Raw genomic sequence first — 18,168 nt, 5'->3', positions numbered from 1 at the left:
CAGTAGGCCTTGCATAAGACATGAAAGATCACACAGAGACAGTGTTGCCCTAAGTAGTGTCGCTAAAATACAGAAACTGGAGCCCATATGAAAAGAATAAAAGAACCACGTGTATAGAAACAAAGACACTTCTGAACAAGTAGAACAAGTTAGTTGTGGAACGGACAACGTTTCCGTAAAACACAACTAAATAAACAGCTGGTTCTCATGAAAACCTCAAACCACTAGTGTTAAACAGCTTGCATAATGAATGACATGGGCCACGTCGGTCCTGCCAAGCTGATCCATCTGGCTTGAGAATACTTTTACTGGCCAAACATGCAACAAAACATTGATGATTACGTGACAAAGAAATGTTCCACAGAGAGCTTCAATGGGATCCATCACAACTAATGCGCTACTTGAGCTGGTCCTCCAGAAAATCTCTGGGAACCACTGAACTAAGCTACCACCCCCATAGTTACTTAACACAGATAAATGGCTAATATTGCCAGTTCAGCCTGTACATTGAAATTAGTTGAACCAAATAAAGACTATTCATATCATTCTTAATAACATGAACGTGAACAAATAATGTAAATTTAGTGTGAAGACTTTTGGAGCCCACTGGACTTGAATAAGCGCTACTCAAGTACAAACCATTTACCTTTAATGGTTTGTACTTGGTTTGTACTTGTCGAATGAGTTCCGACCAATTAAGTCAAATGTGACAAACAACAAAGTCCTATAATAGGCTTGATTCAACAGAAGCAAAACATTCTGATGAAGTCACATTTATCAAATCTAACCCAAATCCCAGAAGTTTCAGATGAAAATAAACCACACAAGACAGCAGGTTTAAAAGTTTCACTTTTATTCCTCATGTGAGAGTTCAGGGGTGCATTACGATGATTTACAGATCTGATACCAGTAAAGCTTCATGTAGTCTCTCCTCTCCCTTTGGTTCTGCATCAAGTGTGAAACGATTACTTATTCCAATGCTTCTGAAGATAAAGTGCTAAGAATGTTGCAATTATTCTGCCAGTTTGCAAAAGGCTAAATTTTTTAAAAGGTAAAGTTTTTAAAAGGGCACATTATAAGTTAAACCAGCTGCAGCAAACAGGGCCGTAAGGTATTACACACATGAACAAATACACCCGCGAAGGATGTCAGGTTTAACAGTGGAAGAAACTTTAGCAAGGCACATAGAAAAGAGGTAAACAACTAGTACACAGTGGTGTTAAATCTACCGGATGGAAACCTGAGGTGGGATTAGCGAGAGGGAACTCTACACCAACTCCTCTCCATCACTCAGATCCATTTTGTAGTAACCTCCCTCCTGTTCGGACACATTACACTGAATGAGCTCACACAGGCGAGCAGTAGCGGCCAGCGAAGAGAACGCTCTTGGAGGGGTTGTGTCTGATGAAGAAGAGGAAGGGGTGGTCTGCGATGAAGGTGGCGGGGATCATGATGCAGCGCACCATCATGACGGCGGCGGTGGCGGCGGCCGCCTCAGTTCCCTCCTCGTTGACTTCCACGAAGGCTTTGTGGTAAACCTCCGACACAAATAGGTCGTTGGCCGGGGACATGCCTGTCGGAGCAGAGAGGGACCGAAATGTTTAGTTGGTACCAAAAAGATACAGAGAGCGAGTCAGAAGAAATCAATCTGGAAAACGCATCCTACCGGAAAAGTCGCTACTTGATTGATCGAAGGCGTCCACCATGCCCATGCTCTGCAGGACGGCCTTCATGTCGTATTTCTCCTCCAGCTTGAACCGGGGCAGGCCCACCTGGACCTCAATCATATCCATCATGTCTGGATTGGTCCAATCCATGAACTTTGCGTACGTCAGCGCCTGCTCAAGCTTGAGGTTGGAAAGCAAATAAAGTCAATTCCTTGGGCTCTTCTTGCACGTCGTTTTGGAGGCTTTGCAGGATTAAGTACTTACCTTCTCCAGACCAGTCGTACCCTCCATGTTTTGGGGTAAAAAGATGAGCATGCTCAGCTCCTTCCCTTTGTATGGCATCTCCAGGACCTGTAAAACAGGATTTTTAACGACGTCGTCTGGATGATGCTTGTAGATTTTCCCACCTGAGCTGTGAATATCTGCAGTTACCTGGCAGTCGACTTCTGAGATGTAGGTCAGGGGAAACTTTGATTTCATGTGCATCATCTTCACCGGCTTTTTTGAATTCTAAAAAAAAAAGAGACAAAAAATTGTGTATACAGAGATTAGTTAAAAGATACCAATTATGCTTACATAAGACATAGGGATCATACAAAGTCTGCAAAGGTCAACATGTTTATTAATCCCTGAAAGAGTTGCCAGAAAAACACATTAAAAATCTGCTGTTGTTCTGGTTCTGCTCTGCATCCCCAGAACCAAAAGCCAAACATGGAGAAGCAGGATTCAGCTCCTAATACGCTTTTTGTTTGCCAAAGGAAACAAACATTCAGTCTACATTTCAGCTGATGAGTTTTCTTCTCCACACTGACAGAGGTCAGGTTGCTGGACGGCACTGCTACCTTGCTGACACTGAACTGGGCGTCGCGGGTGGCGTCCACCTTAAACTGCTTGTCCCAGTGGCCTTTGAAGTAGATTGCATTGACCAGCACCAGGCGGGTCAACGAGTTCACTGCATTCTGGGCCAGAAGATCCTTAATTTTACCTGGTGAGAAACAATGCAAATAAACCGGTAAAAAAAATAGCACGTTAATTAAACTATTTTATATATATATATATAATTTGTGCTTATTGCCTCTTTTTTTAGGCAATAAGCACAAAATATTTTTCAAAATAATTATAATAAATAAGCAAATAGTTAAACATATGAGACAAATTTAAATACACATTGACAAAAAATAGCATAAACAGCATAAATTATCACCCAAAAAAAGAAACGCAAGTCAATAAATAGAAATATGTACAAATTTTACATTTTAAAAGTAATGACAAAAAAATTTATCAATGAAACAACTTCAAAAAAGTATGCTAAAGTTGAATCAAGGAGGAAAGAAAAAGGTATTATGATGACTAAATATTGCAGAAGTGGAGGACAATTAAAAAAGAAAAAAAAGGCTGAAACTTGTTCCTGCTTTTGAACATTAAGTCTAATTAAGTCGTCTTTTCAATTTCATATAAAAATAATGAATTCATCATTTTAATTTCAAAGGCTTAGTGACACATTGAGGGGGGTGTGTGTGTGCGTGTGTGTGTGCGTGTGTGTGCTTATGTGATCCACCTTGCGTCTTCGTCTCCACCCAGCCGTTGATGTTGACCCTGGCTGCCTCGGCGTTCGAGGTGAAGTCCACGGTCTCCAGTTCGGCCTTGTAGTGCTTCTTAGTGCTCTCAAGGTAATCCTGAAACAAAAGCAAGCGAATGTAGATGCATGCGTCTGCTTATCCGGCGTTCCGCTTTTCTGCCCTCATTCGGTCGGTCTTGACGTGCACAGAAAGCCAAACCCACTCAGGAACACCCACTCTTAGTACTGAAGGGAAACCCCTCCCCACCCTACTCCAAGTCACACCTGAACAAACTTGTAGGACTTCTCGCCGTAGAGCCTGTTGGCGACATTCAGGGCATACGGAGCGTCCGACTTGTTGAGCTGGCTCAGCAGCTGGCCAAAGCTGGTGTGGAGGTCGTCCTTGACATCCAGGGTTTTCAGGGTCTGCCGATTAAAGGATACCAGTGAGATTTACTGAACAAGAAGCAGACCAATCTAAAAATATTTTTGAAAAAGAAAGGATTTCATGGTCAGTTTATTAAGTGATGAAAGGATTTGTTTATACTCTATAAAGAGTGTCTAAACTTGTTAAAGATAGCAAAAAAACGATTTAACTCATCACTTAATAGATAAAGTGACGCATTTCCATCCATAATATCAAAAGTCTTCATACACCAATGGCTTTACATCACAACCACAAATGTCAATGTATTTTATTCAAAGTAGCATCTAATTGTGAAGTGGACGGAAAGGATATGTTATTTTAATTTTATTTGCAAATAAACATGTTAAATTTGGCATGTACTCAGCAGCTCTTTCAATTATTTCACAGATGTAATTTTCCTGAAATTACATCTGCTGATTTCTTTGGTTTTCGTTTACATTTGCACATCCAGAGAACAAATCAAAACAAATCAAGCTCAGTCAGATTCCATCTGGCCCTGGACTTTGACTAGGCCATGTTAAGACCAAATTATAGTCATACGAATGTGGCCTCTGGAAGCAATTTGTTGTAAAGTAGGGATGGCTTAATAAAAATAAATGCCAGACTCAATAAAATACATTTATAATTGTGGTTGTAAGGTGAGAAAATGGGAAAGTTCAAAGGTGGTAAGAATGTTTACGTATGTAGAAATCAGTCATGAAGACCCAAATGTACCATAAGACAGAAAAGTACAAAATATCTTGAACCCTTCATCCCTTTAAAATAAAAAAAGAAGCAAAGATCCAGACCTTAGAAGTTCGTACAGGACATAAGACCATCCCTCCACCATGTTGTTATTCCAAGTCTAAATCCTTATTTCAGATCTAGTATTTTCCTTTACTGTGTAGCCAAACATAAAACCCATTTAACTCCAGTGGCCTGGCACTGCAGTTTTGCAGTGTCACAGTAGTTATTTTCCACTGTCTCTGCGACACCAGTAAGAGGAAACGAGTTTAGCCCGTTTAGTGTAATGGGAAGCGGCAGATAAAAAAGCCCAACAACGCAGCGTCGTGTAAAAACAAAAGGACTCTGGAATGCGGGACGCATTCACAAACTTCCAAGTTGCTTCCTTCACCTTCTGTTTCCTTTCTGGATTATTTAATGGCGGTGTCAGAAATGGTAGCAGGAGAGTAACAGAAGAGAAAAAGGGCAGCAGAATGTGAAGTGAACTCTCCTCCCAGGACCACATGTTACCACCCAGACCCTTTGTTAGTAGTACTGTCAGGTAAAAGCTCCTCTTTTGTTGCTTTTCTACCACCTTTAGCAGCTGTGGTGGCAGTTTGGTTTGACCTTTCTGTTGCATTTGCATCTGCGACTGCATCTGCATCTGCGGCTGTCCTGCTTGCTTCATCGTTAGGGCCTGAGTGAAGCCCAGAACCTGGAGGCGAGATTTGGGATATTTATCGTCAATCTGGACATGACCGATCCCCAACTGGAACCATTTCGTCTGACGTGGTACTGTCACAAAGCTCACATGAAGTTAAATATTTTTAAACTCTATTCACATCTCCTTATGACGGAGTATTAGGGCCATGCTAAGAAAAAAAAGAATTACGACTTTTCGCCCTCCAAGGGTTACGACTTTATCCTACTGGAGTTTATTCTCGCAATTACATTTTTTCTTAGTACGGCCCTAATCCTCTGTCTGCATCAAGGCTCTGTGTTTGTAATAAGAGAGGGAGAAGTGCAGTAAGCTGCACCTACTCAGGACAGCCCAGGGTAAATCCTCATAAAAACCTCGACAGAGTCTGAGTGTGACTGATTATTGGAGCTAGAGGAGATAAACAGATGACTCATCGTTTAAAGCGACGTTCACAACCCGGAGAGGCTCCACTCTGACCTCCAGCTCCCATCAAATTTAGTCAGAGAGTAAAGTTCAACTTGGATTGAGCACCGCATCACGGAAAAAAAATACATGGAGACGTTATGGTCTGGTTGCTTCATGACAGGAATGCTCCAAGAAACACAGGTTTACTAATCGACTCCACACAGAGTTCTCCAGGAATGCAGCCGCGGATTTACTGTCCAAACAAAGACCAAACTGGAATGACTCAATAGGGATGGGTCAGGTAATAAGCGCTGAAATTACTGTCTGTACTTTTTTTTTTTAAATTAATAATTGCTTCTTTTAAAATGCAAATAGAAGGTCAGAGCAGTAGCACTTGCATAACAATCTACATTTGACAAACTTTAAATATCATCACTAAAATGTAAGATAAGACTGGAAAAATGGGGGGCTGAGGGAGTTTAAGCTACTGGCTTGTTTTTCCAAGCTGGTCTGAGTTATCAACGTGATGTTTGGTGGCGATCGGCTCCAGAGTTCCTGCAGCCAAATCCCAACATTTCTGTGGTTGGTGCAGAGTAAATGTCAGCCTGCAGCAGACCGGGGTATTTCTCGGCTAAATGAGGCGTTCCTCCATATCTGACTCATCTGTCCAGTCCAGCCTCTCAGCCACTCCCTCTTACTCAGCAGCATGCATGGCAACGAGATTGTCCACAACAACCTCCGACATGCAGTGCGACGTGCCTTAGATGCACAATAGGAAGTGTTTCACCAGCGCTGAGCTTTATCTGAGAGATTGCAACATATATAAGAAGGAAGTTTGTCATTTTCCCTATCAAGTTGGGTCCCTAGTTCCCTCCTTCATAAAGGAGGGATGTTATTTGATGTGTAGGGAAAAATGAAAACTTCTTTACGTTGAAGAAAAGAAAAAATCTGTGTAAAGCACATCGACTGGCGGCTCGGATTAATAAATGTGTCCCTAATCCTGAACAATGAGTAAAAAAAAACACAAACACACAATTAAAACCTGCAAGTTAATGCACAAATCCCTGACTGGAATAAAACACTTTACAGTGAGCATGTTGCAATGAAAACAGTACTGATTTCCACCGGATGGAGTTGTTTCTTTAACCTGAGCTACAGGGCAGATTACGGGTGAGGCTCTGCTTTACAAACATTTACCAGCTTGACTTAACTGGGTGTGGCTGGGCTTCTGTGGTCCCAGTTTGTTAGAAGCTGTTACCAACTTTCACCTGAGTTGGAAAACAGCCCCAGAATCTTTCTGCTAAAGTGGAAAACCCGCTAGCAAATAAAGACTAATGCTCCATTTATTCTCATATGGTTGGTGGGAACTCCATCGCTGCCGAGTCAACAATGCACGGCGGACGTCGGCAGAAAGTTCTCACTTCAGTTGTTAAATAATTAGATTACGAAATGTGAATGAGCCAGTTCACTGAAATGACGGCCGGCGTTCGTGCAGCCCGAACTTTGAGAAGGGCCGCTCATAAAAACGGTTGGGCATGCCTACTGCACATAATGAGACCTGATAACCAGAGTTAAACATCTACAGCCATTATCCTGTTCCTGTAGCAACGCAACCACAGATTTGACCCACGTAAAGAAAAAAAAAAAAGCAGTTCAGATTATTCCTGCTGATTGGAAGAGAACAAGACAAGTCGGAGTTTCCTAAAGCTTGGATATTAAACTCAATACTGAGAGGATTTTCATCATCCTAGGAAATCTCTAATGCCAAAAACATCTCAGAAGTTCAGACAGACGCAATTTTATTAACCTTTCAACGGTTTATTATCCACTCAGAGGCTGATTATTTAATTCCCTTTCCCTTCCTGTGTGACATTGAACAATCATGATATCTTTTGCTTTTAATCCATGCCTACTTTGATGCCAACTTCATCGCAACAGATATTTCCTGTTGCTTCAGGATCCATGGTCCATTTACAAACAGGTGCCATGTGCTCCCCAACAAGAAGAGAACAAGACACAATTTGTGGAGCATATCGACTGCGTATTTGGAAATACTTATAACGCAACTCCACAGACATCTGCTTTGTACATACACGTTATCATTTTTCCTCTAACATCCGCCTCTTTTGATCGAGTTCAGAAAAACTTTGAGCTACACTCACAGCAACTGAAATAAATGAAGACGAAACAAGAGGTTTTTCCTTGCAGGTAGCTCCTTATAATCTTTTAACAAAACCTCCCTTGAACATTTCTGAACCTTGAATGTTTTTTGCAAACGTGGGGAAACGTGTCACCAGTGTGCTAACAAAAAGAAAAATCACTCGTGATGAATGCCAATGATGTGACAGTTCAGATAGGGGGGAGTGTGTTTCACCCTGACTGCACCTCTGACATCTGAGCGGCTGTGTTTCCTCTGGCTCCCAGCAACACCATGGCCAGAGCCGAGGAGATGCTGAACGGAGAGAAGAAGACGTTTGCGGTGTTGTCTTTGTCGCCCAGCTTCTTGAGCAGAGCCAGAGAGAAGCTGGTGTTGGCTGAAGCCAGAGGGGTGATTGCTGCTTCTGCTGCCATCGTGTCTGGAGGACAGTGAAACAAAGACGGAGATTAATTCATGAGAACATTGACAGGTTTTCACTCTTCTTTGAAGTCAAACTCCACGAGATAAACCGCAACGAACAGAACAAGCTCAGAAGTATAAAGTCAAACTGCAAGCGGATGCAACAAATTAGTTCAACCACGGAGAGCTTCAAAGCTGCAACATTAGACTGTCAGAAAGCGCATTTGTTCTCCATTACTTCTGGGGGTTTCGCTGGGAAACCAGAAAGGACGCAAACTGTACTCACTGTCGGACGCTCGTCGTGTGCTCCACAGAAAGAGTTTGGGTCACATGAAGAGCGCTGGCTGAAAGCGCAGGGTTTTTATCTCTGACACCGGGGACACACCCCGTCAGACAAAATAATAATGAACTTCCGCAAATGTCTTGTCTACGGAAGCCGAGGGGATAAACATTAAAAGCTTCGGCTTGAGCTGAGAAAAAGTTTTATTGCAACGCCTAATACTACTACTACTACAACTACTATTAGTAGTAGTAATAATAATAATAATAATAATAATAATAATAATAATAATAATAATAACAAATATTATCTTGTGGTTTTAACTCTGAGATCTTTTTCAGAAAAAGTAACATCAGAAGCTAAATAATATTGCATGGAAATCCTTTTCCGCCACTCTCTTAAAAAAAAATCAACATAGTGAGATAATATTTCAATGTATGTACTCTACTAATAAAATAAATATTACGGCAGAGATTTTGTTTCCCTGTGCAAAATAAGTTTCCACGATACATAGCATGACACTAACCTTTGAACATGTTTATGACTTTGGTTGAGTTGTGATTCTGTGATTCAGTCAATGAATGTTTACAGGATGCACAATACATTTTTAGTTTAAGTTTTGAGACAGAATTGATTTTTAATCCTAGGTTTTGTATGTTTTCAGTGTTTCACATTGATGTGAATTGAGGACAGTGTGACTTTGTGGGTGTGTTTGTGTCTCAACAGTTTTGTTTTTTTGAAAAAAAAAAGGTTTTTCCATTACAAATATTTCCATTTAATAACTTTGGATATTTTATGTTCTAACAGGTCAATTTTATTTCATTATACCTCTCTTCCTGCAGCACCTTTTTTTTTGGGTCACATTTGAATCATCAAGAATGGTTTCATGCCAGTTGTTATTAAGACAACCAGAGAATGTACAAAAAGCATTTAAAGTTATTAAAGGATAAAAAGTTAGCCAAAGCACTAGCACCTATGTGGAAAGGCAAACTTCCTCCTGAGCTAAATCACTAACAGCGCTACACTTGGTGGCATCTTAAGGTCACTGACTGGATGGCTCACATTTACCAGTTTCAAGGCTAAAATCAATCGGTGAGAGACAACACCTTTATTCTCACAAAATACTGTCCCACCTGTGTGGATGTTTCACACGCCCAGGTTGCGCAGCAGCTTCTCTGAGAAATCAGACCTCTCTTTGTTTGTTGGAGCTAATTTGTGGGTGTGGTGGAGGGCTAGGTCACCCCTTCAAACATTGTTTCCATATGATAAATTGAAAATACCATAAAAAATAAATCCGTGAAGCTTAAAGACGGATCTCTGGCTGAGAAAAAAAACAAACTTCTCATTCAGTCGATGAATTGTTTGAACAAATCAACTGAAATGTCTTACTTTTCTTTTTTTTTTTAAATAAACGCTCAGTCAATGTTTATTTATAGGTATTGGTCAACGAATTAGCAAACTGTGACACATTTAGTGTATAAAGGAAAAACTTATCCTATCCTGAAAAAACCAACGGGTAAGATTTACTCAAAAAAAAAAAAAACAACCTAGAGACAATTTGGACAAAAATTTTTAAGAAAATTTAAATAACACAAAATTAAATTTTATATATCTTATATATAAATATAGATGCATATATTTAGAAAATTATACTAAGCACAAAGCTAAAGAATTTTCAGTAAATTAGGGAAATTTTGCTTAATCTAAATCTTATTAAGTAAAACTGATAGTCTTAAGATTACTTATTTGTATTTAGATGCTTTGATTATCCTCAATTTCTTTTGATAAATACTACTAGACAACACACCTGTGACAAATCATTTTCCAAACACGTTTGAAACAATTTTTTTCCCTTAAATTAATTTACTCAAGATATATTGCTTTATTCATTTAGCAAAACTCTATGACAACAAATGCAAGAAAATGTAATGCACTGGTAGAAGTTTAACACAGTTTCTAAAGGAAATAGAAGTGGAGAATATTGAGTACAGATATTTCTGAATCGTCAATGTTCTCTTTGCACCTCTTCAGATGATTTTAAGTCTGAGACCTGGAAACCCTCTGGGTCTGGTGCTGCCAATGCCAGATTATGTTGCAAGAATAAGATCACAGGAACCACACCTCCACCTCTTCACAGGAAGGTGGGAACCAAGCAGGAAAAAAATGAGTAACCACCCGTCAAAGGTAGACTTTCATCACGCAGCAGGATTTTCAATCAGTTTTTCCTAACATCTGATTAGAAGCAACAAAATGAATACATATTTATGGAAATAAATCTAAATTAAACCTTTTAGTTATCATCAGGTGTTGGTCATTTTTGAAGGATCAGTCTCACACTTCTTATGTGCCATTTTGACCTGAAAAGGTCAAACTTAATGAAAAACAAACAACAACAAAAAATCAAATTCAGCAGAAATCTTCAGTTGAGAAGAGTCAGCCACTTTACAGTGACTAAGGTTAGTTGGGTGTGAATGTTGGGAGGGAGTTACGGAAAGTGACTTTCTTCATTTCACTCCATGATGCAATGAACTGCTCACACAGGCCCACGTACAGCAACTTGCAAAAGCAACATGAGTAAAAATGCCAACTTTTTTTTAAACATTACTAAATAACATATCTGTTAATGTTCATCACAGTTTATGTCTGGCTATGCCACAAGAAACATGAAACTATGTTAATTTCATACAAGGAAAGCCTGATGATATTTAGATTTGTATGACAGTATGACATGCAACATGTGGAGGAGTAAATGTACATGAACACATTTCGTCTTGTTGCAGCAACAAGTGCTGGCAAATAAATACATGCAGAGATTTGAGTCCCTGCTGCTCTTCAGTACATGCAATTACTGCTTATGTGAACATATCCACACGTCCTCCGTCCTTGTATTTTTATTATTAGAAGTAGTAGTATTATCTTGAAAACTTCTACAAAACCATTTGGCCTGTAATCATGACAGAAAATACATCCTTATTATTCTTAAACTCTTTTATTAAGCTTCTTATTATTAATGGATTCCAAACAAATTCGGAGGTGCAGACCGCCACCTATTGTCCATATGTGTGTGACCTTACAGACTCCACCTACCATATTCGTTTTAATTTTTAAGAATAATGCGATGTTACAATGATCTCAGAGAGTGATGTAATTCTGCCTAATTAAAATACCCATGAGCCTGTTGTTTATAAAATAAGCAGAAATTAAGATATTTCTCTTTCACTGGCAATTAATCTTCTAAACTTAGAAAATCAGATGGTCACATGATTATTTATGTTTTATAAGAGTTGCATCTCACAACACAATTACTGGGATTCTTAAAGCCATTTATTGCCCATGGATTTTCCACACTTTTGTCCAGACAACAACAAGTTTGACAACTGAAAAAATCCTTTTGAAACTTGAATGTAGCCCATAGAAATTGTTAAAGAATATGGCAACAAATTGTCATTTAAAAAACAATAACACCCCATCATTACGCCGCTTTGAACCAGAGTGAATACAGATGATTTCACAGTTTATGTCAGTACACCCAGGGGAACGACGGTCTCTGATCTTAACGCTGAAAGATTTGATAGCTTAACACTGGAAAACAATTAAACGTTTGCATTCAAATAAGTTCATTTCCACCTAATGGTTATCCTAGAACCTTTACTCCAGTGCAAACACGGACTGCCTGGAAAAGGACTCGGTGACCTTTGTAACAGTGCAATCTTGTGGATGACAGCGACAAGTGTGGCTGCTGTTTTGGTCGTTTTATGGGGTATAGAGTGTGCTGGTGAGAATTTTTTGCCCATTGGTTATTAGTTTGACTACGAAGAACTAGATTGCATGTTCAGGAGGCAAGTCATCCATTTCATTAAACTTCTTGAACTAGGGGGACGTCAAGAACCGGCAGGACTTTATCCCTCAGAGTCTGGAGTTTAGTAGCCTGCCTGCTTCATAATTATAGAACATGCTAGGGGGAGCAAAAGCGTCCAGCGAAGAGAATGGTCTTGGTGATTCTATGACGAATGAAGAAGAGGAAGGGGTGGTCTGCTGTGAAGAAGGACACACTATCTGCCACCAAACCACCCGTGGCAGCAGCAGCTTCAGTTCCTTCTTCGTTCACATCCACAAAAGCCTTGTGGGAGACTTGTGACAAAAAAAGCCCTTTGTTGCTTGACATTCCTGTCCCAGATAAGAGAAGAGAAATTCCAGGATTATGGGCCACAGCTTTAAGAATACATCCAACCAAAAGTACATATCAGTATTCAAAAGAAAAGAGCTGCTTTTATCACAGAGAATGTGCCTCCATGAAGGAATAGTACAGATAAAATTGAACAATTTGTGTGACACGTTCAGATTTGAGATCCAAATGCCACAGAGCTGAGCCTTTCTTTTCGAGGTTCTAAAGCGATATGTTTACGGCATTTTACGGCTCCTTACCTTCACCATTTAGCCCACTTACAGCCGTTGACGCTCGTGGGAGGAACGTCAGTCCAGAGCATTGCTTCTCAAACTTTTTTGGACCAGCACCCCTTATCATTATCCAGGTCCCTCACTGCCCCCCATCAAAGAAATTGTAGGCTACTTTGCACTGAATATTATTTCACTATTAATATTACTGTCACTATTGTTGACGTGGATAGAAATTATTTGTGAGGCCTGATGCTCAGGTGAGGGCAGCGGTATCGTATCTTTATGTCAAAGTGAAGGGGACTGGCCAATTGAGAGCAGAGGAACACTTTGAGGCTCCATATTTTTCTCTCTGTCTGTTCGATTTAAACTCTAGTAGGATTGCTTACTAACCTCAAAATCAGAAGTTGCATTGACGGGATAATGCAACTTATCCCGTTATGCCCCTCATCAGCAAGGACAATTTTTAAGAAAAGTAACCAAAAAGGTTTTATGTAGTTTAAATTTCGGGCTGATATTTTCCGTCAACAAGTCCATTTTGAAAGCAAAAGCCTTGATCATAATTTGACAACCTAAGGGCCTGGTTCTGGGACCCACTGCACCCACGGCCCACTTAATTATATCTAAAACATCTCAGTCTCCTTCCACACGTCTCACCAGAGAAGTCACACTTCGTCTCGTCAAAAGCGTCCACCATGCCCATGCTGCTCAGGACTTTGTTCAGGTTATACTTCTCCTCCAGCTTGAATCGAGGCAGCTTCACCACAACCTCACCGCTTTGCATCTCATGTGGGTGAGTCCACTCCATGAATGCCTCATACGTCAGGAGGTCCTCCAGCTGATCAGGTGATAAATCGATCATGACGTGTGTCGGTGGTGAGGTTCAATCAGTCTGTGAGGCACAGAGAGCCTTACCTTCTTCAGACCTGTTTCGTTATCTTCTATCTGTCTTGGTAAAAAGATGAGCATGCTCAGTTCCTTCCCTTCATAGGGAATCTCCAGAATCTGCCCAAGACAAGGTGCAAGGCATTACAGAGACGTGCAGGCTCTCAAATATGCTTGATTCATAGTAACTCGCCACATGAAGTTTGCTTATTTTCTGAGCAAGTTCAGTCAGGGCATTTGAGTTACTGCTGCTTTACAGGTAACTCTCTTCCCAACTGCAGCAGCTGATGAGAGTCTAAATTCTCTGCCTCACTTCACATATTTCTGATTACACAATTTCAGCTTCCACCTGTGAGCTCAAGGTCAATAATACCTCACAGCTGGCTTCATCAATGGAGGCATGGTTGAATTGGCTTTTAAGTTCCATCATCTGCACAGGTTTTGTGTCTTTCTGTGGACAAAAACAGGAACAGCTCATTAACCTAAAAAAGAACAATACCTTTCAGGATGAGTTAAGTTAGATCAATAATTGGACAAAAATCTAGTGTTTTTTTTTTTTTTTAGAGAGTCATGAAGTTTGAGGATTTCATGACTCTGGTTTCTCATTTGTTCGGGCAATTACGATACTGTGGAGACCACAGTGATAGGACTATGGAGACCAGGGCACTTCCTTGAAGGTGATTAGTATCTAGTAGTTAAATTTGTTTGCTGGTTTCCCATGCGAAACAAACTTAAGGGCTCGTTTAGCAGACGAATGTGAGTATCTAGCATAACCAGCTGATGGCCTTTTACCAATTGTTTCAATCGTATCACCAGACCTTTGGAGTTCTGTCTTGAGGACTTGGTAAAGAATGGGATGCAGGCGTCAAGTGATCACAACCTTGTTGTTACATCATTTCAGGGGATGAGGGTGGTGGACAGAAGCTCTAAGACTGAAGCTTCTGGTTCTTATCGCCCAATAGATTTAGTTGGGGATGTTTAGACATGTGTTCAGGATTCCTTCTTACCACCTCAAGTTTGTACATTTCACTGGGCAGACCAAGAAAAACCTGGAAGAACATTATAGAGGTTCTTTGTAGCCTGGGAGCATAATGGAGTAATCCCTCCACATTAACATAGTCATTTCAAGTAACAGTTACTATAAAAGCAAGATTGTTATTTTGAACAGCAATGATAAAGACCTACATATTGAGAAAATACTCTGTATTGGTGATCGTTGTTACCTTGTTGAGTCTAAACTGAACCTCACGGGTTTTTGATCTCTGGAAGGCCTCATTCCAGTTGCCTTTAAAGTAGATGGCATTAACCAGCACCATCTTGGTCATGTCGCTCACCATGCCCTTAACCACCATCTCCTTGATTTTACCTGACGACAACATGAGCAGAACACGGATCTGATGAGAATCTGCACCACAAACGCAGCCTAATTAACAACATCACTGTTACACACTGTTCCACTAGATGGCGATGATAATCTTTAGAGTTCGTAATCATCATTGTATTTTTTAATGGTGGTTTTTATGAATACTGTGCAGCACTTTTGATGCAATTAATACCTGTTTTTAAAGTGCTTTATAAATAAACTGACACTGACATTGGGGTCATGAACAGATGGTGTGTGTGTGTCAGTGTGTGTGATCCACCTTTTGTCTTCTCCTCCACCCAGTTGTTGATCTTGATCCTGGCTTCCTCACATTTGGTTCTGAAGTCCACAGCCTCCAACTTGGAGTCGTAGTGAGTTTTTGTTTGGGTTAAAAACTCCTGGGAGAACAAAAAGAAGATCCATCAAGTGTATTTATGCTAAAAACAATTGCCTTCAGTCACGAATTTACTTACTGATTTTGTATGACGATTCATTGGTTTTAGTATAATTTTACTGATTTCCTACTGTCACAGAACCTGTCCAAAGAAATTGTCTTTGGTATGTTTCATGCATAAAACAATTTAAACTGACATGTGTACCCTGACAGGCCACTAGGTAAAGAAAGGTTTATCTAAAGAGGTCTGCAACCAAAAGGTTCGCTTTCAGAAGTGCTTCAGTTCTTTGTACAATAGATTTAGCTAGTTGTCTTCTTAGTACAATCTAATCATTGTCATGTTTTAGGAAATCAATTGAGATTATCTAAGCTATGTGACATCCAGACAATGTTCTTAAAATCTGTTCTTTGTCTAATTTTGGTGAAACTGTGTTAATCATATCCAATCACTGGATATTTTTCTCGATGGTGCTCTGTCGTCTAGACATATGGTTGAATTAGTACTGTTAGGTACTAACACAATTTGTGTGTTTCTGAAGTACACACAAACTGCCTGTCCAACACAAATAACAATGAAATGCTCAAAGTCCCTTAAATCCCTTTTCTTTTCTACTCTGATTCTCGTTTCAAACAAAAGCAAGTGAGTTGAATGAGTGGAACTCTGCGCCGCAGATGCCATGTCTGATTGAAAGATTCTCTAGTTGTGATGAAAAAAACCTGTTAGAAGTGTACCCAAATGAAGCACATCGTGAATGTATATTTGGTAATGAAAATGTGTATTATGACTCTCTCACCTGCAGAAAGCTGTAGGACTTCTCTCCAAACAGTCTGTTGGCAACACTGAGAACAAATTTAGCTTCCGGCTTGTTGAGCTCATTCCGTAATTTGGCAAACAGAACGTGGACATCGTCCTGACAGTTCGCGGTTTCCAAGCACTGCCGAGACAGAAGACGAGGGTGGTTACAAGAAGACACATTGGACAAAAAATAAGCTTTATGTAACATTGTCATAAGCTCTTGCGTCAGCTACTACCTACCTAGCAAAAGACTGAAAAAAGAGCACTGTACAAGATAACATAGACCAGATATCAAAGTACAAGATCACCTCTGATATCTGAGTGGCTGTGTCTCCTCTGGCTCCCAGTAACACCATAGCCAGAGCTGAAGAGATGCTGAATGGAGAGAAGAAGATGTTTGCAGTCTTGTTGTCCTCACTCAGCTTTCTGAGCAGAGCCAGAGAGAAGGTGGTGTTGGGCTTGGAGTAGGCCATTGTATCTAAAGTAAACCAAGGATAAAGCGGTCATTCTCAAGCTGCATGACTTTGTTCAGACTAGTTTTCATTCCTCGCTCTGTGGTGAGTCTCTACTGACATAGTAGTCACCCACACTTCCTAACACAGTCAGTGTAAAATGAAACTTATCTGTGTGTGACCAGATCCCATTCACGTACTAAAGCCACTAAACAGCAAAATTTGTAAATTCCCAAGTGAAAGAAAATTTCACTTACCGAAAGATCTGTGTTGTCTTGATGCAATCCGGACTGTTTCTGCAGCAGAGAGAGAACGACTCCTTGCAGTGTCGTGTTCAGGTGAGCAGAGTCAAGTCAACACGTGCCCTTGAAGGAATGTGATTTCATTTTGGGAGTTTGTGATTGGTCCTTTCGGGTTAGATAAAAAGAACAAACTGGTTTGTGGAACTGGCAAGCCTAAACTCCAACTTAGAGTTTGTGTTTTGATCAGGTCCAATTTCATCTTTCAGGACAATCTTGTTTAAAAACAGAATCAGACGTCTGCATATCTCTGCCCTGCAGCAATAGGGATTTGTGGGTGTGTCTAGGTAACCAGATGTGTATACAACCAATGACCTCTTGAAACTTTAGGTCATATTATATTGTAGATTGACCTACTTATGAGTTCAACATTTAGAACAGCTTGACTAAGATTGTGTCAAGAGAAGAATTGATTCAAGTTTATAGATTCAGTATATGTAGAACAACCTAGTTTAACGTATCACATAGTTTCAGGCAGAACTTCCCAGGAACAGGAGATATTTCTCTGTCTTAGCCGACCTGAGGTAAAGTGGGCACACCTCCTCTTCACGCAAAGAACCGGAAAATGCTGAAATACCCGCTGGAAGATTCATTACAACACAACAACGAGCCACATCACATGCAAACCAGCAGCAGAGAAATCCCAACATAGAGACAGCAGAGCTGGAGAGAAGTAAAGCAGAATGTTACATCTTACTAGAAACGCTCACAGCCCCTTTTAAAAAACTGGTAAAGTTGACATTTATTTCAGTAAGTATTCTTGACTATCAGCTTAAGTATAGCAAGTTCTACTATGTGCCATGCAGCAGTGTATTCAGTTAATGATCTGTTAGACTGGGAATCAAACTCCAGTCCTCAAAGTGTCCTGCAACTTTTAGATGAGCCTATGATTCACCAAACCTGAATATAACAATTAAGTCATTTAGGCTCTGGAGAACTAATCTACACAAGAAGGAGGTAATTAAGACATTTCATTCCAGGGTTTTGTGCCTGTGGAGCATCTAAAAACTGCAGGACAGCCTTGAGGACTGGAGTTTGACATCTGTGGACTAAACGGCGTTGTCTTAATAAAAGAATACTTTTATAAAATCAATTTTAACTTTACAAAAGTACACATTTAAGTATGAAACAAGTACATCAATCTATATACTATTAATGTACTAAAATATTCCAGTAGTTCTTTTTTGGTTCAATAAGAATCTTGACCACAAATGGACTCTTACCTGTGCAACTGTAACCCAGGTTAAAATAGCCTTCACTCGAATTAACTAATTACTATTTCATAATA

At 40.1% G+C, this 18,168-nt stretch overlaps 2 protein-coding genes across 3 annotated transcripts; both read right to left on the bottom strand.

Moving 5' to 3' along the window:
- Window positions 1-836: 836 nt before the first annotated feature.
- Window positions 837-8,435, bottom strand: LOC129364983 (serpin B6-like). Of its 2 annotated transcripts, XM_055037945.1 has the most exons (10): window positions 8,303-8,435; window positions 7,845-8,035; window positions 4,950-5,069; window positions 3,511-3,651; window positions 3,226-3,343; window positions 2,510-2,652; window positions 2,100-2,177; window positions 1,932-2,018; window positions 1,667-1,847; window positions 837-1,573 (listed from the first exon to the last, which is right to left on the bottom strand). In XM_055037945.1, the coding sequence occupies exons 2-10, from the start codon at window positions 8,028-8,030 to the stop codon at window positions 1,347-1,349; spliced, it is 1,281 nt and encodes a 426-aa protein (XP_054893920.1). In that variant the 5' UTR covers window positions 8,031-8,035; window positions 8,303-8,435; the 3' UTR covers window positions 837-1,346. The 2 variants fall into 2 exon arrangements, with proteins under 2 accessions (XP_054893920.1, XP_054893921.1); XM_055037946.1 differs by lacking the exon at window positions 4,950-5,069.
- A 2,855-nt stretch (window positions 8,436-11,290) lies between these two features.
- On the bottom strand, window positions 11,291-16,929 carry LOC129364914 (leukocyte elastase inhibitor-like; the record flags this gene model as incomplete). The annotated part of the gene is made up of 9 exons (XM_055037864.1): window positions 11,291-12,463; window positions 13,349-13,529; window positions 13,607-13,696; window positions 13,950-14,027; window positions 14,800-14,942; window positions 15,220-15,337; window positions 16,128-16,268; window positions 16,438-16,607; window positions 16,839-16,929. Coding segments are annotated over 9 exons (1,224 nt in total), but the record flags the coding sequence as incomplete, so codon positions are not given.
- Between the last annotated feature and the right edge of the window lie 1,239 nt (window positions 16,930-18,168).

Source organism: Poeciliopsis prolifica, unplaced genomic scaffold, assembly GCF_027474105.1.
Source record: "Poeciliopsis prolifica strain line A6 unplaced genomic scaffold, Auburn_PproV2 SCAFFOLD012, whole genome shotgun sequence".
NCBI lineage: Eukaryota > Metazoa > Chordata > Actinopteri > Cyprinodontiformes > Poeciliidae > Poeciliopsis > Poeciliopsis prolifica.
This window is presented reverse-complemented; position numbering and strand designations above follow the sequence as displayed.